The 26,289-nt window shown below is 52.3% G+C and overlaps 13 protein-coding genes across 13 annotated transcripts; 5 read left to right on the forward strand and 8 right to left on the reverse strand.

Moving 5' to 3' along the window:
* Positions 1–310: 310 nt before the first annotated feature.
* Positions 311–2,413, reverse strand: BKA58DRAFT_308621 (uncharacterized protein; the record flags this gene model as incomplete). The annotated part of the gene is made up of 3 exons (XM_046167213.1): positions 311–544; positions 653–1,103; positions 1,131–2,413. 3 exons carry the CDS (start codon positions 2,411–2,413, stop codon positions 311–313), a joined length of 1,968 nt encoding a protein of 655 aa, XP_046029270.1.
* Positions 2,414–2,813: 400 nt separating this feature from the next.
* On the reverse strand, positions 2,814–4,024 carry BKA58DRAFT_307675 (glutaminyl-peptide cyclotransferase precursor; the record flags this gene model as incomplete). The annotated part of the gene is made up of 2 exons (XM_046167173.1): positions 2,814–3,372; positions 3,423–4,024. 2 exons carry the CDS (start codon positions 4,022–4,024, stop codon positions 2,814–2,816), a joined length of 1,161 nt encoding a protein of 386 aa, XP_046029271.1.
* A 226-nt stretch (positions 4,025–4,250) lies between these two features.
* BKA58DRAFT_377260 (uncharacterized protein) lies at positions 4,251–5,902 on the forward strand. The gene is made up of 3 exons (XM_046169601.1): positions 4,251–4,632; positions 4,700–4,876; positions 5,186–5,902. The coding sequence occupies exons 1-3, from the start codon at positions 4,428–4,430 to the stop codon at positions 5,839–5,841; spliced, it is 1,038 nt and encodes a 345-aa protein (XP_046029272.1). The 5' UTR covers positions 4,251–4,427; the 3' UTR covers positions 5,842–5,902.
* A 16-nt stretch (positions 5,903–5,918) lies between these two features.
* BKA58DRAFT_95976 (general substrate transporter) lies at positions 5,919–8,165 on the reverse strand. The gene is made up of 5 exons (XM_046176279.1): positions 7,766–8,165; positions 6,910–7,712; positions 6,729–6,849; positions 6,247–6,674; positions 5,919–6,193 (listed from the first exon to the last, which is right to left on the reverse strand). The coding sequence occupies exons 1-5, from the start codon at positions 7,971–7,973 to the stop codon at positions 5,996–5,998; spliced, it is 1,758 nt and encodes a 585-aa protein (XP_046029273.1). The 5' UTR covers positions 7,974–8,165; the 3' UTR covers positions 5,919–5,995.
* A 1,427-nt stretch (positions 8,166–9,592) lies between these two features.
* BKA58DRAFT_354542 (uncharacterized protein) lies at positions 9,593–10,748 on the forward strand (the record flags this gene model as incomplete). Its single annotated transcript, XM_046168617.1, has 2 exons — positions 9,593–10,194; positions 10,273–10,748. Exons 1-2 carry the CDS (start codon positions 9,951–9,953, stop codon positions 10,746–10,748), a joined length of 720 nt encoding a protein of 239 aa, XP_046029274.1. The 5' UTR covers positions 9,593–9,950.
* A 3,035-nt stretch (positions 10,749–13,783) lies between these two features.
* BKA58DRAFT_307971 (uncharacterized protein) lies at positions 13,784–15,334 on the forward strand (the record flags this gene model as incomplete). The annotated part of the gene is made up of 1 exon (XM_046167184.1): positions 13,784–15,334. One exon carries the CDS (start codon positions 13,784–13,786, stop codon positions 15,332–15,334), a length of 1,551 nt encoding a protein of 516 aa, XP_046029275.1.
* Positions 15,335–15,828: 494 nt separating this feature from the next.
* Positions 15,829–17,190, forward strand: BKA58DRAFT_309468 (uncharacterized protein; the record flags this gene model as incomplete). The annotated part of the gene is made up of 3 exons (XM_046167245.1): positions 15,829–16,182; positions 16,235–16,426; positions 16,597–17,190. 3 exons carry the CDS (start codon positions 15,829–15,831, stop codon positions 17,188–17,190), a joined length of 1,140 nt encoding a protein of 379 aa, XP_046029276.1.
* A 196-nt stretch (positions 17,191–17,386) lies between these two features.
* Positions 17,387–18,336, reverse strand: BKA58DRAFT_96088 (uncharacterized protein). Its single transcript, XM_046176281.1, has 2 exons — positions 17,867–18,336; positions 17,387–17,799 (listed from the first exon to the last, which is right to left on the reverse strand). The coding sequence occupies exons 1-2, from the start codon at positions 18,064–18,066 to the stop codon at positions 17,583–17,585; spliced, it is 417 nt and encodes a 138-aa protein (XP_046029277.1). The 5' UTR covers positions 18,067–18,336; the 3' UTR covers positions 17,387–17,582.
* BKA58DRAFT_96134 (superoxide dismutase mitochondrial precursor) lies at positions 18,217–19,671 on the reverse strand. Its single transcript, XM_046176282.1, has 3 exons — positions 19,225–19,671; positions 18,708–19,166; positions 18,217–18,652 (listed from the first exon to the last, which is right to left on the reverse strand). Exons 1-3 carry the CDS (start codon positions 19,366–19,368, stop codon positions 18,506–18,508), a joined length of 750 nt encoding a protein of 249 aa, XP_046029278.1. The 5' UTR covers positions 19,369–19,671; the 3' UTR covers positions 18,217–18,505.
* Positions 19,672–19,975: 304 nt separating this feature from the next.
* On the reverse strand, positions 19,976–20,971 carry BKA58DRAFT_436152 (uncharacterized protein; the record flags this gene model as incomplete). The annotated part of the gene is made up of 1 exon (XM_046173392.1): positions 19,976–20,971. The coding sequence occupies one exon, from the start codon at positions 20,969–20,971 to the stop codon at positions 19,976–19,978; it is 996 nt and encodes a 331-aa protein (XP_046029279.1).
* Positions 20,972–21,867: 896 nt separating this feature from the next.
* BKA58DRAFT_309230 (Asparaginase/glutaminase) lies at positions 21,868–23,098 on the forward strand (the record flags this gene model as incomplete). The annotated part of the gene is made up of 2 exons (XM_046167228.1): positions 21,868–22,022; positions 22,075–23,098. 2 exons carry the CDS (start codon positions 21,868–21,870, stop codon positions 23,096–23,098), a joined length of 1,179 nt encoding a protein of 392 aa, XP_046029280.1.
* A 156-nt stretch (positions 23,099–23,254) lies between these two features.
* Positions 23,255–24,348, reverse strand: BKA58DRAFT_309797 (glycosyl hydrolase catalytic core-domain-containing protein; the record flags this gene model as incomplete). The annotated part of the gene is made up of 3 exons (XM_046167267.1): positions 23,255–23,615; positions 23,685–23,897; positions 23,963–24,348. 3 exons carry the CDS (start codon positions 24,346–24,348, stop codon positions 23,255–23,257), a joined length of 960 nt encoding a protein of 319 aa, XP_046029281.1.
* A 528-nt stretch (positions 24,349–24,876) lies between these two features.
* Positions 24,877–26,172, reverse strand: BKA58DRAFT_96184 (uncharacterized protein). The gene has a single exon (XM_046176283.1). It carries the CDS (start codon positions 26,120–26,122, stop codon positions 25,193–25,195), a length of 930 nt encoding a protein of 309 aa, XP_046029282.1. The 5' UTR covers positions 26,123–26,172; the 3' UTR covers positions 24,877–25,192.
* Between the last annotated feature and the right edge of the window lie 117 nt (positions 26,173–26,289).

Here is a 26,289-nt window from a genome sequence, read left to right on the forward strand (position 1 = left end):
CGGAGCCTCAGAAGCGCCCGCTGCGCCAACCGTCCCCAGGTACACGAAGGAACACGACAATCGGTACCAATGCGACGGGGTTCGCCTAGATAATGAACAGGCGCTGCTTCGGCAACCACCACGAAGCTGGATCAGAAGGACGAACCTTCGTTGTCCTGAGAGCGGGTATGGGACTGCGCATCTTCATGTTCAGCGGCTTCAAGGCTTAGCTAGGTAAAATTCAGCTTGTTTCTGTGGTACACAAGTCCACGTCTAGGTACCTGGGTACTATAGCTTCTATTCCCGCTCAATGTGTGCAGCAGAATGGACACTAGTCACCACCTACATCACCACCGCCCGCGTTGTTGCCGGCCTGCAGGTACCTTTCTTCCCGCTCGCATAGTTCCACCTCCCCATCAAGTGATTCGTTCAGCATGGGCGACACTGCAGAAACATCGTTGACTTGTTTCAACCATGCCAGCACTGGATTTGACATCGTGAAATCCAGGACGGACATCACGCTATCACGGCGATACAACGCCTCATTTTCGGCCTCGCTGCCGTCCTATTCTATCGAACCACCAGTCTTCTCTTCTCCATCCTTGCTCTCGTCCTCGTCTTATTCCCTCGAAGCATTAGGTGACACAGGGTCTTCATCAACATCAACCTCAACAACATCCCAAACCCTATCATCATCCCTCGTCCACGCCTCAATACCACTCAGCGGACTAAACGGCGTTTCACCATATTCTTTCAGGCAATCGATAGTAACTAGCTTCACCGAAAGCTTCACTCCAGGTTTACTGGTCACTGGTGGGACGTCTGGTATCTCGCCACTGGGCCACAGCTTTGGTAATGCCGCCGCGAAGGGTTTCCAGGCACGTTGCTTTCCATTCGCTACCCACCTTTGGCGATAGTGGGCGAGGGTTTTGGAGAGGCCTTCGGAGTAGAGTTGGTGCTCAATCAGGGCCATGGTCTCAGTAATATTCAATGGGGTTAGGAAAAGAGGACAGGAAGGCAGGGCGGGAGAGAGTTTGCGGACGCGTATGTACTGCGTTCGGGTTGGCTTGCGACGTCTCTCCTCCCGTTTCCCATCTTCATTCTCTTTCGTGTGCACAGTACCCCTGTGTTTCAATTGTTGAGCTGTTCACCCCGGATTCACCATAGTATGATCATCCCACTCCCCCTCCCTCGCCCAAAAGTAATAATGCGGTACATCACACCCCGCAAACCTAACAAAGAACAAGTTCTCCAATCTCTTCTTGCCCATCTCATCTCGGACCGGCTCGCCATAGTCCAAATAAGCCGGCACAAAACACATGGCCAACGGCCGATACTGCGACACCTCATACACCTCCGCCGTCATCTTAGCCTGATTTCTCTGCCGTTGAGCATGGCGTGCAGCCCGATCACTAGGATCGCCATTGCCCTTCCCTTTGACACGCAGCAACTTTCTGTTCTCGAGATACCATTTGTTGTAGGTGTCGGCTAGGACTTTCGTCTCGTTTCGAGAGCCGAGGTGGAAGTACATGTGGCCATTGCAGCCTTGGATAAGAGTGCGCTGGGCCCAATCTGTACCTCTTTCGATGCTGGCTTTGCAGAGTGGGCCGATGAGATGCCCGTTGCGAGCTGCGGCTCGGGTCAAGGGGTTGAGAATGGGGACGAAGTCTGGGTCGACACCTGACGGGTACTTTGCACCAGGCAGCATGAGCTTCTGCTTACTATACATCGTTGTAATCTTTAGAGGTGCATAAGGGACTGGGCAGGGCAAAGGCAGGAGACACCACCTTTTGTAATCCCATCCTTCGGGTGTGACTGATGGCATGGTTTGGTTGGGCCATTCGAAGAGGCGAAGCCTGCAGTCAGGCTTCATGATCTGGTTGGTCGATGCAGCACTAGACTCCGTAGAACTGCTATCCCACGACTCCTCACTGAGCGCCTGGCCAAACCTCTCGCGCTTGTACTCATCTCCTTCGTCTTCGTCTTCTTCCATGTCGGCATCGCTCACAGTATCGTCACTGACGCTCTCATCGCGTTCTCTTCTCATCTCTTTCTCCCTCCGTTTCTTGGACTTTGCAATGAGTTGTGCCTTCTTCTCGGCAGCCTTCCTTTCCTCTTGCTTCTTCGCCTCCTCTATCTTCTTTTGACGTGCTAGACGGGCGTCTTGTTCAGCACGCTTTCGATTCTCGTCGTCGCGCTTCAGGGCCCAAGCCATCTCTACCTTCTTCATATCTTTGCGATAGATACTGCGCTCTCTTGCTGTTTCTACAAGCTCTTTGTAGTTCAAGTTGTCGTAGACAGAGTCCGTCTTGTTCTCATCGCGTACTTTGTGCGTACCACCGCGCCTATGTGATGTGCCTTGGCGAGACAGATATGACTCTGGGGACCCGTGGTACAGTCGTGGGTTATCACTCTTGGCTTTACCTTTTGGCATCGTGGTTGCTGTTATGTAGTATTTTATGAAATATTTGCAAATGGGTGAATGATAATACTCCCGGAAACAAGCATTTATCACCAGAAGCGCTTATTGTATACGAAACATGCTGTGGTGATATTCGCGGCATTGCTGCGAATGCAACTCCATGAGGGCACATGTAGTGGCCAAGCCTGTGTCTTTCACGGGTCACGGGTCAAAGACATGAGCGCAATCTGCTATGTGAACATGACTTGCCTTTGTCTCTATGAGCATCATCAAGCGTGGTCTCGAGTCGTTCGAAAACATTCACAATGCTTTGCACACTTCGATTGAACATTCGAAACAATCCATTCATAGGGTCTAGGGTATCTCACTACGGTATGTTAACTTACATGCGATCAAGTTGATGGGAAGATGCTTACAATTCCGATTTCTCGGCATCCAGCTTCCGCTTCTCTGCCTTGAAGTCGAAAAAACCCTCTAACTCCATCCACTCTGCGGTAAATGCCATGACCAGCTTCGTCCAGTCCTCCACCGTATCCATATCCAAGTGCTCTGCGTCGTCATCAATAGTGTGCCATACATGCGGGAAAGGCGTGGGAATCATGTGCAGTATCTCGACGCCGCGAGCCATGAATGGAACGTGATCATCCTGTACGAAGCCACCCATGAACTGGTCATTCCCTTTGTTCGCATCGGGCAGGAATGGACGTTCGTCGCGAGGCTTCTTGTTCTCGCGCTTTGCCATCTTCGATTCGTGGTTTGGGGAAGACTTCATCAAGCCTAGTTTCCGCAGGCGTGCCTCAGCAGTCGCCATGTGCTTGTATGCCCAGTGTGTAGTTTTGAAGTATGAGGGGACTTTCGGGCCCTTAGAGCCCAGGAGGTCAAGAAGTAGGAATAGGTCGATCGAATCGAGTGGGGTGCGGTATATCGATGATGCGACATGGAAAGTCGACTCCCAGTCTTCAGCGAGGGCTCTGTACAGGTGTCAGTATTCATATTCTAGGAGAAAAAGAGAGATTCGTACCGCGCGCCATAGAGACTGTCGCTGTCGGTCCAACTCTTGAAAGCCTCCTCGCCGTCCAGCAACAGTATCTGCACACCCTTGTGCTCCACGTCAAAGTCGTCTGGGTCAGCCGCTGCCCACTTCTTCGTCAACGCTGCATCTATGCTGCGCGCTATGTGCAAGATCATGGCGCATGGGGCCGCGCTGTCGGTCGCCCCAATGAAGCCTGTCGGCGTGTACTTGCTGTCGTAATGTGCCACGAGAGCTAGTCTTGACACATCCCCCGGCGAGCTACCCGGCGGATCGCGTGTCGCGATAATATTGACGAAAGGCACTTCCTTGCCCTTGCTCACCGGCGTCGTCGACGTCGAGTTGTGCATTTCTATCCTCCATTCCGGCAATTGCGACTTGAAGAAGTCCAGGAAATGCTGGCGTACGGCGACATTCCCTTCCGTTCCAGAGACTCTGGGAACCAGAATTGGCGCCAGCAAAGAGCCTTTCTTGATATCGAAGTCGTCGCCCGGTCCTGGTAGGTGCTTGAGGGTATCGTCGCTGAGGCCCTCGTAGGCATATCCGAGGGACAGGAAGGAAACGAGCGACAGCAGCGCGAATGCGAACAACATGCTCTCAACTGGTCACATGGAGCGCCCACAACGAAGTTAAAACACTGCGGAAGATAGCTCACGACCGAGAAAGGAGCATGACGGCGCCGGTAGTTGAGTGGGCCGCTTGCAGCTGGTCGAGGGAACCGTGGCATCTCTCCGCACATCAGCCTTACCCGCTTCGGCTAGAGTTGCCGCGGCGAGCCGATCTTCCCACGTGACAGCGTGACATTTCGACAAAGCACAATGCCAACCCACACACGTTCTTACACGTCCACACAACTTCGTTGCTGAGTAAGCCTGGTGCTAAGACATCTAGTAGACGAGCTTTGCGGTCGCGCAGCCAAGGGGTCCAGCACATTGACGCTTAACAAAGCCCACACACGTGCGCAATTTTCCTTCACGTCCCTTCACTGCAGGTAGCATGCAGCCACGACTCCTCGCCTTCACGGCCGCGTTTCGGAGCTCAGCACCCACATCGAGAGGCACACGACCAGTTGTGAAAGCTCGCCTCAATGGATATATCTGCCGGAGTTGCCAACGGAAGTTTTCCACATCGCCCACATTACGATGGCTAGGAAAGAAGGCCAAGTCGGCAGCCGAACCTGTCGGGAAAGAGAAAGAAAAGAGTATGTAACCACTCTATCGTAGTCAGACGACAAACAAGAAACGACCATCGTTAACGAGTACTTGCAGTGTATAACTCACGACTCCTGATCTACGATGCGGGCGACGCACGGACTACCTGGATATCCTTCTGGAAAGCAATGGCCCTGTTGCAGTTCGGCACAACTCTCGTCTTTGGTGTGCCTCCATTATGGAACAATGAGAATCAGCCTGATGAAAGAGTACGGAAGATTCAGGCCATCACTGGTAAGTGGCCTTTGTTATTGTCTTGTGATCGATCGCGACTTGGTTCTCTTCATCTACACCACTTGTTATGCCCAATACACCGAACCAACCCCCCTTTCTCCGTCACATTGGTTCGCTCTGAATTCTACTCTATCGTCCATGAGCTTAAGCTTTCTGTGTCCCCGGTTTGCTCGATTCATCTCGCACGGGTTCGAAACAGCTCTTGTCACGTGGTGGCGGTATTGTATTTCCTCACATCCTCCTCCAACCACAAAGTCCCCTCCAGAATCAACCGACCAAACGCCACGCATTCCATCTAACAACCCCTAGTCGGCATCCTCGGCACCATCCCCACCCTAACCCTCGCCTACCTAACCGCCCCCTTCGTCCACCAAGTATTCCTCCAAATCCCTACGCACGCCAACTACGCACGCCGCTCCCGCCCCGACCTGCTCCGTTTCGCTAGGAGTCTCCGCCAAAACACCGCCGCCACCGCAAACACGAAGCTGGAATTTGTTACTCTACGAATCTTCCCCTTCCGCAAACACACAACCGCCTTCCTGCACGAACTCCGCGCCTTACCACCAAAAAAACTGCGCCTAGCCAACATCGAGCTACCGAAGAGTGAAGCATGGATTAAGAGGCAGAGGGAGAAGGGAATCTTCAAGCGCATGCTAGAAGTTACGAGCGAGCCGCGGTTCAAATTCTACGTTAAAGAAGGACGTTTATATACGATGAAGACAGGTGTGCCGGGCGTATGGGAAGAAGTGGCTATGAGGATTCAGGAGCAGACTGTGGAGGAAGCGGAGAGGGAGCAGGAGATTGGGAATGAGGCTGCGAAGAGGGGTGTTAGGGCGAAGAAAGAGGCGCCGAAGAGACCGATGATTAGGCCTGTTGCGAGGCGTGAGGGTGAGCAGAGGGTTAAGAGGCAGACCACGAGGCAGACTTCTAGAGTAGTTAACAGTGGCTATGGCCGGTCGGTGTAATGGCACGGATTGTACTACATGGCCTAGAAGCTTGCGACGCAATATATCAAGATTGAACGACATGCTAAGCGAAAAAGTATGTACAAGTCATTGATCTCCGATAGCCTCCTCAACAAACTCTCTGACTTGATTCGACAAGTCTACTGGACATGACTTATGCCTGCTCGAAAACCTCTGGCTTCTCCTTTTCCATGCTGCCCTTCTCCTTGTGGAAGTCTGCAACGCCGTTGTCATGCACCAAACCAGAGCGCGCGAGTAAGTCGGTAAGTCCGACTTCGCGGTGGACCTCGGCCCAGCGCTCTTTCTCGCGCTCTGCAGTACCGGCGGAGCCAAAGAGGGTGTCCATTTCTTCCTGAGATGGTCGTCAGCAAAACTCATGCACGGAGACGGAAGTGTATCACTTACGAGAGAAACACCCTTAGTCTCAGGGAAGAAGAAGAAGATGAACGCAGCGCCCATAGCCGTAAAGATGCCGAAGAAAATGTAGGTGCCGTAGCGAAGATGGGTAAGCATGTCTGGAGTGACTTGACCGACAATGAAGTTGTTCATCCAGTTAGACGAAGCACCGAGCGCGATGCCATATGGTCGGTTAGACATGGGCCAGATCTCTGCAATGACGATCCAAGCACATGGACCCCATGAGTAGCCGAAGAAGATGACAAAGAGCCACACGAAGACGCAAGCAGCCCAACCAGCACCCTGGTGGCTGGCCCAGCTGTCCTCGTAGCTGGCAGAGATACCGGCGATGATGAAGTGGCAGGCAGCCATACCGATGGCACCGCTGACGAGTACCGGCTTACGACCCAGTTTGTCGACGTACATGACCGCAGGGACTGTGAGGGCGTTAGCACGAGAACTTTAGGTGGCATCTTGCGGCAAAGACTCACTCGTTGCGAGGAACATGACAATACCAACGACACCTGTGGCGAGAAGATTGATAGAGTTGCCCGACAGTCCGAGGTCTTGGAAGATGCTTGGAGCATAGTACAGAATAGCGTTGATACCAGTCTAAGCATTAGTTAATCAATGAATACAGGTCTCATGCGCCGTTCATATAGAAACGCTTACCCATTGTTGGAAGAACATGGTCAGCGTGGAAATCAAAACCCGCTTGAACATGCCCCTAGTCGTGAAGAGACTGCCGATAGCGACGAATTGAAGCTTGAAGACAGACAACGCGCTCATATCCTGGAGATGAGGGAACCGCTCGGCCAGTGACTTCTTCTCGAAGAGACTTTGTGCGCGGATCTCGGCGTACTCAAGCTCGATGAGTTCGTGTTCCTGGGGAAGACTACGAAGGTTGGCGAGTACACGCCGTGCCTCGGCTTCACGGCCGTGGTGGACGAGCCAACGAGGAGAGAAAGGCATGAAAATCATACCAGCACCAAGTAGCACAGCAGGGGCGAGTTGCAAGGCGAGAGGGAGGAGCCAAGCAGCTTCCTTCTGTCCGTCTCTTCCTGTGCCACCGATGTAGTTGGTGCCGTAGTCGATCCAGAAACTGATCATGATACCCAGTGTGATGCTCAATTGCTGTAGACCAACAAGCGCACCTCGAACCTCTGGAGGCGCGATCTCGGCGTTGTACATGGGGACAATCATGGACAAGGCACCGACTCCCATACCGGTTACGAAACGGCCACCGAGAATAGCGTTGTGGCCTTGACCGGCGGAGGCAGTGCATTGGACGACGACACCGACCATGAAGACTGCGACGCTAACGAGGATAGCGTATTTACGGGAGAGGATCTCAGCGATGAAACCAGAGTACATTGTTCCGAACCAGGCACCGAGTTCGAGAATGGATACGAGCCAACCCTGTTTGGAGGAGTTCCATTCGAGGGTCTCTTGATTCTCAATGTAGTCACCCATGTCTGAGGATCTGTAAGTGACTTGCCTACAGTTGTAGCGGTGAGATGGTACTTACGTTCCTTGAAGGAAGGCATGGTCAGAACACCAGAGAAGACACCCTGGTTGTAACCATACAACAGTCCACCCAAGCAGGCAAAGCATGCAATACCAAACACTCTTGCGTTCTTGACCAGGGCCATAGGTCCCGAGGCACCTGCGAGCGCTTGACGGCGAGCCAGAGCGGCCACCTCAAAGTCGCCAGCACCACCACCGACTGGAGCCATGATGACGGTTCGAGTGCGTTCGTGGGTGTAGGATCGAAGTAAAGGTCGTTAAGGGACAAAGCACGAGGGTGCAGGGTTAGTCAGTAAGCTCTTCGCACAAGCCCTGGACAGTTGAATCCCAAGATTGTGGAAGACATGGGGAATGCAGTCCTACATATGCGTTTCCATTTCGCTCGGGCGGCCACCCAAGTCAGCATACCATTGTCTCGGGTAACGGGCCTACACGCTGAGTGGTGGATAGGGCGAAGCTTTCCCATGGCGGATAAAGAGGCGGTTAAGCTCCATGGCACCAACGCTTATTTCGGGCTGCGGCAGCGATTCAAGCATTGGTGGCTGTCCTGGCATTGGCGCTTTATTGCTTGTAACGTCCCGCGAGGAAGCAGGCTAGAAGCCACTGACGGCTGGGCGCACTTTTGACAAGAGTTGCGGAGGGTGGAGGCGCCGCGGGGAGGACGCGCTTGTGCACACTGATGCTGAGCAATCACGGCTGAATCGACCGTTTTGTGAGATCGTTACGTGTTGGAGATGGCACAAGACCGACCGCCTTTTGAACCTTTCCTGCGATGACCTGCTCAAGATTAATGTCTTGTAGATCCGAATCTCTGGTAAAGTGACAAGCTTTATCGCCCAGCTTGCATACCCAGAGGCATACGAAGCACCCACCGCGCGTCGTATAAATCGACAGCGCGCATCTGCCGGTCCACGGACACCCATGCCGCCAGCCCCCGCCTCTTCGAGTTGGCAGCCTATGCGTGTGGAGACTCCACAGCGGGATGTTAGCGCGTCGTTTGCATTTTGCCTAAATGCTCTACCCTCGGCGTTCACATGGTGCGAAGGATCACGGCGCTGCGGCGCTGCGGTAAGATCGGAGCCTTTGTCGCCATGACAGCCATGAGACGCGATCGAAGAGTCCATTCCGACCTTTATCCCCGTGACGATTGGGTCGGTGAGATTTTGCCGTGGAGTAGAGCGGGCGTGTGAAGCTGACGACGCGGAAATGGCCACACAAATGAGGATTGAAGTGTTCGGGTCCCACTCGCTGAGGATGCAGCCAATCACGATAAGGTAAGCAGCGATGTCATGAACTTGCCGACCTCCGATGCCATCGCCATCGTCGAGAATGCACAGCTTCCCGTTCATATGCTCCAACGCCACCCCATCGCTAAGTAACTTCCAAGAGTTCAACGAAGTGTTTGAACCGAGACATGCAGCACCAAGGACAACACTGCCGTGCGATGCTGCAGATTGATTGCGGCGGTACGCTAGCCCCAATGCACGTCTGTGGCTCAGCAGTCTGCCTCCCAGCGCCTTCCTGCTTTCTCAATCCCATCATCCTTTACATCGCAGTGGTTGGGGCTTTCTTGTACTTTCAAGGTCCTTCGCCTCATCATTCGGCGACTACAGGCGTGGTCCTGTTGTGTGGCATATGTAGTCACGTGCCGTATATTGGCCTGATATCGTAGAGTGACTCCGAGCCAAGGGGTTGGATACTGTGGGTCTGCTGCCTTTGGTGATATAGCCAATCAATGAGCAGCTTCGAGGCTCTGAAACGGTGCCCTGATCACGTGATATGCCATAGAATACCCGAGAGGAACATCAACGATCAACACTCACACACCGAACAACGCTGGTCCCAACGACTTCTTAGAGTGCTTCGCGTTCCCCCTCAGCTTATGGCCAACTACTCCCTCTAGTAGCAATACGCTACAAATCCTTTTGGGGCAGGCGTTCAGTATCTGCTGAGCCGCTGCTGATCTTCCCCACCGCTGATCGTAAGGAGTACGTGCGCATGGTGGGTCGCTTCTATGAACTTGTTGTAACCTCAAACCTGCGGCACTAGTCGATACTTCGAAGATTCTACGTGTGCGATAACCACCTTCGGTATCTATCTCCCACCTCTAATTTACGTCTCCGCCCCGCGTCTCCGTGCTGCGTTCCGCGTCCTGCGTCCTGCGTCTACTTCGATAAAAGCGAACCATGAGCGTTGACCCATGCACCAGCGCCAACATCTGCTCAAAAAGAGATTTGAAGTCCCTTTGCGAAGTCGAAGACATTGAGACCGGCGCATTCATACGATCAACCTTCACGTACATCGATGATCACGACAGAGTATGGTTCGGTCAGACAACGGAAATAAGAAAATATGATCTCACTGTTGAGAATCTGAATCGACTTTTGCAACAGCTCCCGGACGAGAAGATATATTCGCTGAAGACTACCGGTCTATCTATAGTACCAGAAGAAACCCGGAGCCAGTTCTACATCAAGCGACCTAAGCTATTGTGTCTGGATAATGAAGCAGAAACAAAGCTTCTGCCTCAGCTACTACTCGGAGAAGCAGAGGTGTTACAGATCATCGAACAGAATCCTCATCAGAAAACTATCAGGTTTCATGGTTGCGTCGTCAATCGCAGTCGATTTACTGGTATTGCTCGGAATAAGTACAGTGTCATTTTGCAATACCGTCACGAGGATGTCCCACAGCCTCTCGATGTAGAGGCTTGCATGCGCGGTATCCGTTCCGCTCTGGAACACCTTCATTCTCTTGGACTCGCGCACAACGACCTCAATCCCACGAATATTGCTCTTGACGGCAATGACAACCCAATCCTACTATACTTTAGGTCTTGCAGAAGATTTAGTGAAGTTCTTCTCTCTGGAGGTACATCTGGCTCGATAGATGAGAATTATTTCACATCAGCTCAATGTCACGATGAACTTGCTGCAGAGAAATTAGAGGCGTGGCTTCAGAGTAAGGCAAAAGAGCAAGTTTAGACGTATGAGGATTGGGGTGTACGTAAAACTCTTGCCGCCTGCAGACTGCTTCAACAAACACCTTGATTTGTGTAAGACATGATGTTACCCTCGCCCCAGACACATGAAGCAATTTGTAAGATTGACCACGCATCCTTGAACCTTTGCCGTCTTCATATCCTGCCTCTAAACGTTGTCGAAAATGGCTTTCGGGCAGCCTAGGGTTTGTTGAATCCGTCGGTTCGGGCTGTTTTCAGACGTTGGGCTCATTGCCCTCCCGCAGTCTTCTCGCCTGACCTCTGTTCGTGTCCTTCTTCAGCCATTCTCATCGAACCACACGATAATCGTGGTGGTGTGCGTGCACCTCATTTTCTATTAGTAGGGTATATTGCAATTGGAGGGTACTCACATCTTCGATAGAGCTGCACTTACGACGAGTGATGCTTGTTTCAATTCCGTGCGTAAAAGTATTGTAGGTTCCACGGACTTAATAAAAAGGTCACACAGGCGAAGGTTCTTGGAGATGCGATACTTCTCTCTTTTAAGAGCATCTCCTTGCGTATGAGTCACACAGGTGAAGCCATAGTGGATTCAAGCAGCGAGGCTGTGCTGATTCTACGATACTTGTTCTGAGTCCATCGAGTTGGTGTTGCAAGCAACGGTATATATGTCTATGTAGGATAAGTATGGGGTGCAGGGCCCTCGCAGCCTGCTCGCGATTGGGTGGGTTAAATGATCGTGGGGCTCGGCGCCGCAGCGCCGAGCCGCCGTGTCTCTACGATACGTTACACTACATGATGATCCCTGCCGATACCACCAATCGACTCGGAAGGAACTGGGGGCGCTTGCAGCAATACGCACGGTGCTTGTTGGCGTAAGGCTGCTTTCACGAATTACTGAGCACATACACCCCTGAGTTAGACGGAGGGCATTGCCGCAGTTAGTGCGATCCAAAGGCCCTCTGCGTCTAGCACATCACTCCGTGTCGCGTCTCCCCCCTCTAGCACTGTTTAGCCCGAAAGCTAGACAAGTTCGCCTCGACTTGCAGCGGGTAACCTTTGCACTTCTACTCACACTCTCTTCCACTTGTAAGTGTTGCGGTCTCTCCTGCGTCTTGTGCATCTTATCTTCTTTATCACCGTCTACTCTCTTATGCTTCAACCTTTCGTGTAGAGATGCTCACAACAAGACACCCGCTGTCTCCCCATCTCTTGTATAATTGCCTTAGCTGATCTTGGGGCTTTAGCTTCATTATGTACCGAATTCAGGAGTTCAATGTGGTGGAATTAAAGAGCAACCTTGGTGAAGGTTAGTTGGGCAGCTTTGGCGAGCTTGAACGGGTATCTTTCTGGGCTCTGCTTGCTCGTTTTGTGAAGAGTATAAAGGTCGCTGCATCGGGTTGCATCGCCCCTAACGACGCTGCAGGTCTGAAGTCGCGCCACTCTTGAAGTGATACAACTAAGCTCTAGCCAGCACTCACAGTTGGGGCCATCTCCTATTTTTAAGGTCCTTCGCCCCATCTTCCGGCGACCGCAGGCAAAATCTCATCTGGTGGCATGGTTACGTGCGGCACTTTAGCTCGACAGTCAGTCAATACGCTTTAATCGCATCCGAAGGATTCTCATATACATCTGCAGAGTCACAGCGCTTAAGCAACTCACTAATAACACAGTGACACTATCGAGTGGTGACAAATACCACCGAATGGCCCCCTCGCCGCACGATTACATCGATTGAATCATCAGTTCATCAAGAAGGAGGCGGCAAAGCTCTTGTAACACTCTCGGAAATGAAAACAGTCGACATATTCGACCCATTCTGATACGATAGTCCAATCCACATTGGCGCATATTGCTCATTATCCAGCCTTAGAAGACGCGGCAAAGGCTTCTGTGTGAGACCTTCAACCAAAACTGCGACGGTGTTGGTCCTCCGTCTCCATACCTGGTTGCATCGCCCCCAGAAACGCTGCAGTCTTGACGTAGCGCCCACATTGAACTCTTACGATCGGCTCACAATTTTTAATCAACGGCGGCGGCGAGGGTCTCGGGTTGAGACCTACACAGCTTCTGACGTGGAAACCCTCAGTGGCACCCATCCAAGTGCTTTCATCTTGATGGAGAGGCGCAGTTGAACGGTAAGCATGCTTTCAGTTCGCAGATATAAGAGGCATGTTTGGCAATGTATCTATGTGTCTCAGCATCCTCAGAAACATTATACTTTGCAATCCACACTACAATCGCCTGCACCCATAGATTGCACTCGCAGCCCGAAGACGGAGATGAAGCTACTTCAAGCGCTTTCTCTCGTACTGATCCTTCACAGTGTTCACGCATCCTTACCCTACGACCTTCCCGATCTTGGTCAGTGGAGCCTGACGCATTACTGAATGACTGATGACTAATGAATAAGTAGACGAAGACCGTTTGGTACCCAGAGATCTTCCACCACCTGCTTCCAATCCTTCCAGCACCGCTATCGTTCCCTCTGGAGCACCTGCATCGTCGCCAGGAACCGCCTTTTCGACTATTCTTCGCACATCTGCGACGTCTTCCACTAGAACTCACACGTCTTCAGGCACAGCGCCGGTAGTTGTGACCTCTCTCGTTATCCTATCAACAGCAACCTCTTCCAACTCTTCGAGCGCTTTAGGTCGCCCTAGCTCGAACAGTTCTAGCGTTGTTTACGCCAGCACAATCAGCTTGACTGCAACGAGCCAGCTTCAGACTGTCGCACAAACCACAGGCGGAATAGCTTCCAATTCCTCTTCTACAATTCTATCAACCGGTCCTCAGCCGTCACCACTTTACTCTTCCGCTACTCAATCATCCGCTTCTCAAAGCTCACAAAGCCTCGAAACCTCGCAAACCCCGAACTCCCTCTTCCCTTCTTCGACACTAGCTCAATTAGCGTCGGACTCTGCGCTACCTTCGTCACTTGCATCTGCCACGCCCACCCCGAGTCTTGTAACAACCACTGTCACGGCTTCGAACGGTGCACTAAGCACAGTCGTCATAACTGCCAGTCAGCAACCTCGGCCTAGCAACGTCGGGACCATGTCTTCGAACCAGCCATCGCAAGCTTCTACTGTCCCTGCAGCTATTTCAACTGATACTAATCTCGAAGCTGTCATTGGCGGCATTGGCTACAGTCTTCCCTCCTCGGATGAAGATGCAACCGAAGTAATGCTGCTTGACGGTTCCATTGCACAGCTCTTTGCCGGCAAGATTATTATCGGAGATCAGACTGTGACCTTACCTTCGGACTTGAGCAGCGAGACCACGTTCCCTGGGGGTATCAGCGCCAAGCCCGCCGAAGCCACAACACCTGATGAGAACGACGATGACAACGACGACGACGGCGGTGGTGGTGGTGGGGTCGGTGCCCTTTTCGGTGCCCTTGGCGGCATTGCAAAAGGTGCGACATCCGCGCTCGGCGGAGCTATCGGCAGTGTGGATGCCGTCACGTCAGGTGCCCTGACATTTGCCGGAGGGACAACTGGTGCTATCTCCGGTCCACTTACAGGAGCCATTGGTGACACAGGCAAGTTTGTTTCCTCCTTGAACGGCATCCAAAAGTCGTTCCCCGGAAACGAGCTCACGAAAGGTGCTTTCGACACCTTTACCCGTGCCCACCAACTCGCTCGACAGTCTCTGAATTGGATGAAGTCGACGCAGAACTTAGCTCAGAACTTCGATGACTTATCATCCGACGTCCAATCCAAAGTCAAGTCAGGCGCGGGCGAGTTTGCAAAGGTTGGTGGTACTTTAGCTCAGTGCAAAACTGCCATGGAGGCCTTCCAGGACTTTCCTTGGGAAGACGCTGAAGTACCAAGTCAGACAGGGCAACCTAGTGCGACATACAAGCCTACCGACACAGCCTCGATGCAGAGTACCAAGAGAACTTCTACCGCGCAGACCACTTCTATGCAGTCAACTACGGACATGACTTCCACGACACAGAGCGCGAGCTCTACTGTTACTACGAGCCAAACATCGTCGTCCAGTAGTGAGACGCCGACACCCACCGCTAGTCTGAACCACTATGCAATCATCAGCAAGCCTGGAACATCTTACGACGTGTTCAAACATTTCATCAATGAGCTTGATGGTGGAGCCGGGGAGCTTGCCAAATGGGACTTGATTAAGCAGCAGATGTATATCGCCAAACTGAACATCTCACAGGTGTCAGAAATACCACAGCAACACACATTCATCCAAGCTATCATCACGAATACATTCGATGAAGATGTCGATGGGAGCTTAGAGGGTTTTCGAGCGGTCGACAGCTCCAAACTTGTCCAAGCTGAGCCATTTGAACTCTCTATGTTGGCGAGTCAAGATGGTTGGTCTCCAACTGCTTCAGAATCGAAGTCACATCTGACTCCACGGACGCTGCTACCTCCAGATTCCGGGGCGCCTTGGTGGATGAAGATCATCTCGGCTCCACCACGTGACATCAACGTGCCAGACTCTGGTCCTCCATTCGATCCCCCTTACCTTGCGGATGACTCTCTAGGTCGGGGTGTTACAGTATATATTCTAGACGACGGCTTCGATATCAGCAATATTGTACGTTTATCAAGTGTGTTTATAGAGGTTTATTGACTTTTACAGGACCTCCAGGCTGGCACACGCAGCATCAGCACGATCGTCACCCCCAATGCATTCACCTCCATGCTGGTTGCTCCGTTCGACCCGGCTTATCCTAATCGGATAGACCCTGAGCGAATTCAAGGTGGCGATCATGGGACAATGTAAGCTCTAGCCCTCTCTACTATCCTTGGTGGAAAGATAGGCTGATACTTCGACAAGGATGGCTACTATTGCCGCTGGTCTCGAGAGAGGAATAACCCCCAACGCGGATCTGTGCCTAGTGAAGATCAAGAACACGATAAGGCACAAGTTCGATCCACAGCTGTCACACACGCTGCCTATCACCGTGCAGGCTGCCGTTTGGTTTCTCAACGAAGTACGAGAACACATCGACAGAAGGATGAGACAAGATTCGGCTGCAAAGTCTGTCATCAACATGTCATGGGGTAAGCCATCCTCAATTGATCGTTACTTATCCAGAATGGAGACTGATGAACACTGAAGGGATGCAGAGCGCTGGCAAATCGGCTGAAGAGACGCGCTTGCTGACGTCAACATTACTGGACTTTTTAGCCTTCTGTAAAGACAAGCAGGTACCTGTGGTTGTTGCTGCAGGCAACCAACCAGCCGCACGCTTTGTGCATGACAGTTACCCGCAAACACTCTCGGCGGCGAATGATGTCATGGTTCTTGTTGGCGGAGTGACCCCAACTGGTGTCGTGTGGGACAAAACCGTATTGGATCCCAACAATCAGATCTCCGTTTTTGCGCCCGCCGAGGACGTCGTGGTCCCGAAGTCAGGTGGTGCGACCCCGGATGTCGGCGAGAGAAGTGGCACAAGCCATGCAGCCGCGATTGTGGTGAGTCAAAGATTGTGCTATTGACTGGAGTGGAAGTTAACACTCGACGTAGTCAGGACTCACTGCGTATTTATATGGCCTACGGAATTGGCAGCAGACATCTTACGTCAAGGTCACACCCATGAAACAGATACTGAGAGACCATGCATGGTTGCGAAACAATGCTCTCGCGTTCGCGGGGTGGGGACCAGCAAACGTGGTGTATAATCTAGCAAGAGGTGATTCGCTTCACAATGACGGATGCGTTCAACGCCGGGACAAGTATGGAAGACGACAGGATGGCGGAATTTGCTCCATATCATCCACATTCACCACATCTATGAGGTAAGATTGTCTTGCGTCAATTTTCGAACCTTAATTGACACCCGTAGCTCCTCTATCACTCGATCTGCTTCTTCCGCAAGCGTTAGCGAGATCTTCACTCCTCCTGATCCCTTCCCAACAAGTGGTACTCCTTCCGCAACTGGAGGCTCTTCCGCTAGCAGCAATTCCTCTTTCATGAAGACAGACACCACTTCTACGAAGAGCTCATCCCAGCTATCCACCACATCGCTTGCATCGGGAAGTTCGTCTGCCACACCATCCTTTCAAACTTCAGCAACGCCGCCACTCACGCCAACTCCGACCGCCACGGCCGATACCAACTGCGCTATGTGTCGAAGTACGCTTGGTAAATGTTTCGAAGACTGTGACCCGTCCGATGACGTGTGTCTCGAAATATGCAGCTGTTTCAGACAACAATTAGACGAGAATTGCAAGCTTTGCACTGAAATCACGACCTGCTCTCCGAAGCCGACATCCACGGCGGCGTCTACGCCTAAGCCTACGCCCCTTACCCCTGAAGAGGTTGAGGCATCTTGTGATCGCTGCGTGGGTGCCGTGGCGGTATGTATCAATGGCTGTGGAACTTCTCGAAATCTCTGCTCAAAAAACTGTAAGTGCAATGAAAGCAAGAACAACCCCGACTGTTATAATGGCGGGGGTTGCGGCTACGGATGTGACGACTAAGTATGGTCGGGTTGGTGGAATGCGAGCACGCTCGGTCGCAAACTATAGCCGCAGGCGGCTAGACAGGTGTTTTATATTGCAGCGATTCGTGGCTCAAGGCTGGCATGCGCCTTGGTGATGGAAGGTTGAGTTCCGGCTTTGTTTCTTTTATTGCCTTCGGTTTCCTTTGGTCCCTGTCATTCTCTATGCTTTGTAATCTGCGTCATGCGCTTCTATTTGCCCCTAATCTCTTCTCGTCCTCACGATACCGTTTATACCTCGATAAACCCTTTCCAGGGCTCTCTTAAAGCGTGCAAGAGTCATTTGTCGTTCATTGTCACTCTCACCTCACTTTGATAGTTGCTTCACTATGATATCGTTGGTCAAATACTGTGTTCACAACTGGCACTCATTCAATTCCATCCCAGAATACCCTCGGCCAGAGTCAAAGGATGTTGCGTCGACCGTGTCATGACCGAGATCCTTCTTCCAATGATTCCCTTATCTCCAACACCGAGGTGCAGTTTCTCCGGTAACTGCATGAAACCTCTTTGTGGCGAATCTATTTCGAAAGTGTACAAAGCATCCGATGCGCTTTGATGCTGTGATGAGCAGAGATCGCCGTCACAACTAGGCATAGCGTCAGCGGAAGCGCTAATCATTTTTGAGGAATGCAACTGTGAAAGATGAAACTCACTGTATGACAAGCCGATGGCTGTCTTGTTGGAATACGTCATTAAGCCCTTGACATTCGACATTGGTGCCGCATTTTGAAAGTGGGTTGGTAAAGAATAGGACCATTTCTTGTTCCGGATGTGTGCGTGCTAGGTGGGATGTTGGGCGCAGTACTGCTATCGAGCCTCCTTGGCTGACGCGGGATGAGCTGCCGTTGCACATTGCTGGACTGTGGTGGAGAAAATCCACGGAGTGTAAAGACAAGAGTCTCGGGTTTCAAGAATAGAGTAGTTTCGGTGAATGAACGTTGTTGAGTGAATAGACTGTGTTTGAGTGTTTGAGTGTAGGATGTCGAGGCTGAGATGAATTGACGGCGAAGAGTAGGAAAAGTGCTGGTAAATGATCGACGGCAGTAGCAGAGATGTAAAGGTTTTGTAGTGTGCGCACTGTTTCAGCGATATGTGTTGCAATGTCTGAGATTTGAGAGTGAATGCGTGTCTTTGAGCAAGTTTCGGAGGAGTACCCGATTGGTCAAGCTTGGACGCTAAGATCCACCATGGTGCTCTTCGGTGAAGGTATGTGCGTACGTAAAGTTGCGATTGCGAAAACTTCAAGTCATTTGCATCGTTTCCTGCTATCTCTCCAGGAGGTGTCCAACCGCTTACATAGAGGCCTTGAGCACGCTGAAAGCATCGGCGCGCGATCCTCGGTAACGCTCCTCCGCCGTCTTCCAGTTGATGACATTCCAGATGTTCTTGACATATGCAGCCTTGCCGTTTTGGTACTGGAGATAGTACGCGTGCTCCCACTAATCTTCAAATTAGCTGCCTGCTGCTTCGATGGTCAAAGAGACAGCAACTCACCATATCAACACCAAAGATCGGAACGTCGCCCTTGCCAACAACGGGGTCTTGGTCCTTGGTCGTCACGATTGACAGCCTCTGCTCTTTGCCCATGTCGGTCTTGATCAGCCAGCCCCAACCACTTCCCTGTATGCCGAGCAGGGCGGCGTTGAAGGCTTCCTTGAACTTCTCCTCGTCGCCCCAGGTCGCCTTGATATGCTTGAGTAGTTCGGGAGCAGCGGAGCTCTTGGCCTCATCCGAGCTTGCAGGTGCGAGGTTCTGCCAGAAGAGGGAGTGGTTGATGTGTCCACCAGCGTTGAACTTGATGCCTTGCTGTATGGAGACCTGCGAGGTGATGTCGGAAGTAGAGACAGCTTCGGCCTGGGTCTTGAGAAGACCGTTCAAGTTCGTGATGTAGGTTTGATGGTGCTTACTGTGGTGCAGCTCCATGATCTGGGCGGAGATGTGCGGCTCCAATGCCTATGAACTGTGAGTATACCGTGCGCGGGGTAATCAAGTCATCGCAGGCTATACTAACATCGTAAGCATATGGTAGCGGAGGAAGCGTGTATTGAGGTGCAGACATGGCGCCGAATTCGAAGGGCTGTTGTTCTGAAGCAAAGACTGTGGATGTAGAGAGAAGAGGAAAGAGAATAGTTGACAACGTCGGTATGCCCCGCATCGTGCCTACCCCTCATGCAATCGATACGTATAGAAGCCGGGTGCGTTCGTCAGACTGCCAGTTCGTCACCAACAGGGTGCTCTGGATGTACGCTGCCCGATCGGGTCTAGTGCACTGGAAACTGCCTCAATTGAGCGCGATGCCACTCAAGTGTTCCACTACAATTGCGCTGGAAACAAAACGCGCGTGAACAATGTTAAGACAAACGTTGTATTAATGGTATGCTGCGATTCTTGCTGATCTGACAAAGGGAAGGACAAGCGATGGCCAGCTACAGGCAGCTGCTCACGTGTGCGTAGCTTCAATGGCGAGGCAGATAACAGGGGGCGATGCCAATGCTCGGAGCAGTGAAGGACTAAAGATGGTGCAGCTCTTGTTGTGCAATTTGACGAAGATATGGTGTGACGAAGACGCGATGTTGAGCGGGAGATGAGGCGAGAGAAAGGTAGTACGTGTTGTTCCGGTCGGACCTCGGGGATTGGAGCCGTTGTGAAGCATGATCTAATCCCGGTTGAGCTTAGCCTAGTGCCGCGATCCTCACCTGCCCTGTGGACGAAGACATCCATCCCCTCCCACTGACAAGCTGTACCCATCGTCACAAGAACGATCAACCCACTACAGGCCATCGTAGTTGCTCTGGTTCGGGTTCAATCTCCGGGTTGATTTCAACACAGAGTTCACATTCGCTTTCAACGTCAATCTCCCCAATGTTTAAGAGCTGGAGAGGACTATACCCCATACGCATTCTCCCCTTCTTTTCGAGCTCCCATATCTTCCTGCCTTTTTTCCAATAAAATTCAAAACTCCTCGCTTCTATATCTTCTGGGTCCAACTCTTCTTCCCCGAAGAAGTCAGAGGGAGGGAAGACTGTGGTAAACCACAGGTGTTGCGTCTCTATGTTGGCGCAACTCAGCGCGTTGATCTCGTTGACGAAACAAGGGGGTGGGGATTGAGCGCGATCCAATCGGCCACTAGCTGATATCTTGTTTTGGTCTTCTTTACCGATACTCTTCACTTCCTCCTCGCGGATAGGCTGTAGCCAGCAATCGAGCATGGCGTATGTGTCGTGAATCAGGTCTCCACGCTCGTCGCAATTTTCGGTATCATCGAGTACAAAGCCCCGAATTGGTTCTTCATCCATCCCCTGGTTGTAGTATCCAGTTCTTCCAGTCATGCTCTCGATGTTTTCCACCTGATGTCGTTGCTCTTTGGTAAGCAATCCGGCGAAGCGTATCAAGATGATAATGGGCCAACATATGTCCCACCAGCCGGCCTGAGTACAATTCCCTGGCATGTAGTACTGTATCACCTTGGTGTTGACTGGTAAGGTCGAAAGAAGCGCCAGTTTCTCGTAGAGGGACCGGTGTTCCCCATTGCCCAGCTGCGCCTTGTACGCGGACTGATACGTCCATACTATCCAGATGTATAGCAAAGACGGCCGCTCTAATACGCAACTCCAGGTGCACTTCTGGACTCCGGTAGCCTTGGTCAGGTTGCTGAGAGACTGTGCGACGGCACGCCAAGGCTGACTAGTGGACGAACCTGGGTCGTGTATGTTTGTTGGTGCGGCGAGCGTGATCCATTCGCATACATTCCCCTCCATGTTGCGATTGCACGCGTCGGTCATTGTTCCATGCTGCAAAGGTTTGTTGCTGCAGAGTAAGAGTTTGTTTAAGCAACGGGGGAATCTGCGAGGGGGAATGAAACATCTTTGCGGAAAACGTTCTTGGGATTCGATGGAACCAAGGTAGACACGCGCACCGCTACCCGTCATGGTGGAAAGACCGTGTGCCACTCTTTCCAATGGCTAGTGAGGGTGTGACAACATCTCGAATATATGCGAAACTATAGGCTCAATTCGATTCAAAGCCTCAATGCATCGTAGAAAGAGTGATTAACGGATTGATGTGTCATGGCGCCACAATTCTTGCCCTTGCACAGAACGAGGGCTCCCATTACTACCTAGGTAGCAGTGTATTCTTATCGATAAGCTTCAGTCTAAGTGTTGACACCGCTAGGCCCGTGGGTCTCCTGCCCAACACCATTCCGCTTCATGCCCCATATCTCGCATCAAGTTACGATTGCGCAATGACACCACACCGCACTAGTAATTTGTCGGTATCGTGATGCTAGATGCGCCGCGGCTTCCGATCATTTGGATAGAGTTGACGTCCCCGCTCTTGGCAAACGTGGGGCCTTGCATCTTAGCTTCGCCCATCTCTCGTCGATAACGCAGGAACGATAACAGCTCTGTCGTCACTCGTAACATCGTCTTCACACCTTCCTCATAGAATCAGCGCCAAGTAGGTAGCATGCACAATGTCGTGATGCTGCATCTGGAAAGACGGCTCCTCACCGGTGATATGTCAGATCGAAATGCCCGCGGATGTAAGCGGAGGAGCTGGGCGACGGCAAGAGTGGGATGAGCAGAAGTATAAAGACTCAGGTGGTACGAGCTGCACAAAATTTGGGCCTTTTGTTTGTTGATCGGCAAGCAACATGCGATTTCTCAACTTCGCACTCGCTGCTGCTCTCAGCGCTATCGGCAATACCGCACCAACAACTTTTCAATTCCAACCACGTCAAGCAACTACCGCTAGTGAACGACTCGGTCTAACATGGTTGGGCGGTAACAGCAGTCTCCCCAAAGTACTGTACGCATCACCCAAGAACCTCACACGCACACATCCCCCTAACCACCCCCAGCGTCCTCTTCACGGGCGGCACCATAGCCGGAGGCTCCATCTACGGCGCCCTAGACGACACGCAATACGGGCAACTCAGCCAAACAGCCGAAGACATCATCGCGTCCAACCCGTACCTCCTCAACAACACACGACTCGCCGTCTCAAACTGGACTTCAGAAGATGGCTCAACCGGCACGAACGACGCCCTAGTCATGAACATGACGCGCTTCGCCCACAACGCCCTCTGCTCCCCCGATAGCGACATCGTCGGCGCAGTATACACACACGGCACGAATTCGCTCGAAGAAACCGCTTTTCTGATGGACTCGCTTGTTAACTGCGGGAAACCCATTGTGGGGACGGGGAGCATGCGGCCTTTCACCCATCTGTCTTGGGATGGAGAAGCGAACTTCTTCGACGCGGTCATGCTGGCTGCGAGCCCCGAGTCTCGGGATAGAGGACTCATGGTAGCGTTCAACGCACGTATTATACCTGGTTACTGGGTTACGAAGTTGCATTCGACTAATCCGGATGCATTTGGTCCTACGTCGGGGGGCGATTTGGGTATGTTCATCAACAGCCTACCGATCTTTTTCAATACGCCAAGTCAGCCGTTGTATAAGTACTACTTCGATATTGGGACTGTTTCGGCGTATCATACATACCCGACATTACCGAAGGTGGACATCCTCTACGCGGCCCGCGAGTTTGATGGGAAGTTGGTACTCGACGCGCATGCCAACGGCGCAGACGGTGTTGTCATTGCCGGGACCGGTAACGGAGGTGTACCGAATGGCCAAGAAGAGATTGCCGAAGCGCTGGAAAATGGACTTCAAATCGTTGTTGGAACGCGTAGTCCGCATGGGCCGTCTAGTCCTGCGCGGACTCCCACATTCGCGAAGTCAGGCTTCGTGCATCCTATTCAAGCAAGGATCATGTTGCAGCTGGCGATTGCGAGCGGGATGAATATGAACCAGACGATTGATGTGTTTGAAGGGGGGTTTAGGAAGGCTATTGGACAGCCTTGGAGTCCAGGGAGTTGAGTATAAGATATCTTGTTAGATAGATAAGATTATCAAGATGGCAAGAGAAACGGGGAATAAGATCTGATCCTCCATCCCAGACCTTCCAAACTCTTGGTCTAGATCACGAGGCTATCTTCCTTCCAAGGTCTTCAGAAGAAACTCAACGACTGGATTTTACTGCCCCTCCTCCCACCACCTCGTTCCATCCCAGCCCTTCCCATAGCTCTTCCCATCCTTATTCTTCTCCGAATCATGTTTATGGAAAAAGTTGAATTCCTTGCCAATATCGCTTAACCCATCTCCCGCATCGTTAATCAGCATGCCCTTGCCCGGTCTCGCCATGAAATATGCGTACCGATGAATGTCCTGCGAGTCATCCATCCAAGGCATGACATCGTCTAGAAAAGTACGAATTTCATCATCGGTACCTTCGGCGTGGAATTCAGTGACCCAGATGGGGAGGCCGTGGGCGACTTTGCGAGCGTCGGCGATGTGATCTTTGAAATTTTGGGCGGAGTTGGGGGCGGAGTTATACCTATGGAAACTTTGTGAGAATATGTGTCTGGAAAAAGCAGTGGTCTTTTGAGTGGAATGATAGGCTTACCAGTGGATGTTGATAAAGTCAATGGTACATCCATCGCACGCGTCCATGAACTTGGCTAGCCAACCCAGACCCGTGGTATCAGAGGCTGCGGCATTGGTGACAGCGGGCGAACCGAGATACATCTTGCTGTTGAAGCTGGATAGCGGTTCCATGTGTTTCTTCCAACCCGCAACGGCGGTGGGGACGTCGATACAAGAGCCGCCTCCATCAGGTCTGTCATCAATGTTAACAAAACTTATACACGAACACCTCATCCCTTCGACCATCTTTCCACTTACACGCAGTTATCCGGCTCATTGAATCCCATTAACCACGTCGCCCTCTCCTCATCCTCCCAATTCTTCCTCGCCATCGCCTCGGCATTGTCTTTCCAGCGACCCGTATGATCGTCGCGCAGTGAATGCAGCGTGGGGACGAAGCGAAACCAGGCAGGTGATAAGGCGGATGAGGAGTCCCAGTTGAAGCGCCAGGTCGCGTGGGTGCCGTCGCCTTGAAAGAGCTTGGTGTAGGCCACATCGTTGTAGGCTATGCCGCGGCGTTCGTGGGCGGGGATTTGGGTGAGAGGGTCGTGTTTGGTCTTGGAACCTTCTGTTGAGGCGGGGATGTCGTCGGGGAGAGCGAGGGGGGTTGCGATGGTGAGGAGGATGAGCGAGAGGAAGATCATGCCGGAAAAGAGGGTTGGGAGTCTCATTGTGGACGAGGAGATTGACAGAGACACTGGGTGTAGAGAGAGTGATGCACTTGGGTTAATCGATGGTGTTGAATGGTGGTCTGGAATTGACGCCCAGGTAGTGAGTGGGTGAATCTTGTGAAGAGAATCAGTAGAGAAGCGTGAAGGAATAGCTGTATTAGTAGGCGGAGGGAGCCCTAGTCCCATGGATCATACTCGTGAAGCTAGCGCGAATAGCGCCTTAGCAGAAGTAAAGTTAGGAGCCTTGACAAACGGTTGAAGCAAGACTTCGGTCACGACTCGGGTGAGTACTGAACGTGATTGACCCAAAGAGCGCAGTCCTCACTGGAAAGCGGTGCGAGGGTGGTGGATGCAATAAGAAGACTACCAAAGCGATCGTGCGCGGTGATTAGGCCAAGATATGTAGGTTAGAATGTATTACATCCGTTTGTTGGAAGTTGCAAAATGACAAGGTTCAGTGGAGGCTGAAGGACCGCTATCTCTCCTTCACCTCGCTAGCGCCTTAGCAGTCTAGCTCACTGTCCTCCAACGGTGGGGTATGCGGAGTGAAAGGTGGAAGCAGGGTGTTTGTCAAGGGGAGGATACCGAGGATAGGCCTGGACAGATCTGTCTGTATTGAGCGTCCCCAATATGTTCCGTCATCGTCAGCCACTGGTCAGCGATCGAGCCTAAGGACTGTGTACTTGGTGAATAAGTAGGGGAGATTTCGACTGGAAAACGCGTTTCGGACATGCAGTGGGAAAAGTGCCAAGTATCATCGAGTCATCCAAATATGGGTATACACATGAAGTACATGATACATAGCTCTGAATGGAGCCTACATCTTACCGCCAGTAAGCTCTTCGGCCACCTTCTTGACGCGCTCTTTAGCAAGACCAACACCCTCGCCACCCTTGAGCTTATTGAGCATGTCGCCGACACCTTCGGGCAGGGGTCCGTCCCATGGGCTGAGACCATTCCTGCCATCTTCTCGTGGGCCCATGACGCCCCTGGCGTCCCAACCAACAGGCTGCTCCTCAGTCCCGAAGACCTTCTCTATCGCCTCGTCTAATTGCTGTTCATCCACAATGAATTTTCGCGCGTTGGTGTATAGATCGTGTAGGCGGGAGGCGCGAACTTCCTGTACCCGGGCTACTCGGCGCCTGTATGCTCGGCTGCGGGCTTTGGTGATGTCGGGCCGTGGGGGCAGGCTGTCGGTGAGGAAGTCGCGAATGCCCTTGGCGACAGACGTTTCTGTGAGGATGTCGACTTCGCGCCGGGGTGCCGTGGCCAGCTCCCGCCTTTTCGCACCAATGGCCTGGATCTTGGCCAAGTACTGCGCTTCTGATGTAACCTTTCGCTCGTGCAGCGCCTTGACACCCTCCTTCAGGTTCTCCCTCCTCTTCTCCGCTAGCCTTTGCTTGTATAACCGGTAGTCGGCATCCCGGCTGTATGGCCCGGGGACCTTGACTTCTTTGGGCTCCTTCGTACTCCGGCCGAGGAAGATGTCCGACTCCTTTGGGTGCTTATTCCTTGTCTTGAAGACGTCTCTGGGGATGGGGAGATGGCCCTTTACTGCTGGCTTGGCTGGGTAGGTGGGCTGCAGCGGCTTCGGCACGTCTATGTAGTTTGGCGACTGCGGACCGAGGGCGAGAGCGGATGGTGTCGAGGAGAAGGCGCGGACACACAGGCTGCTACTCCAGCCATTGGCGGATGCAGAGGGCGAAGGCGAGGCCCATGGGTAGCGGACGGGTATCCTGGGCGGCATTACGGTGGTCCTGCCTCGTGCACTTGGATGCGGCGATGCGGAGGTGCGGCGGTCGTGTCGTCGCGCCTGCTTCGAAATTGTCGGCGCCAAGCCCCTTGGCCCCACTCTGGCTAGCTCCCGCCTCTCAAAAAAAGTTGCCCATGCCTCGCGAACTTCCTCTTCACTCT

This window comes from Alternaria rosae (assembly GCF_020736505.1).
Source record: "Alternaria rosae strain MPI-PUGE-AT-0040 chromosome Unknown BKA58scaffold_2, whole genome shotgun sequence".
In the NCBI taxonomy this organism is placed as follows: Eukaryota; Fungi; Ascomycota; class Dothideomycetes; order Pleosporales; family Pleosporaceae; genus Alternaria; species Alternaria rosae.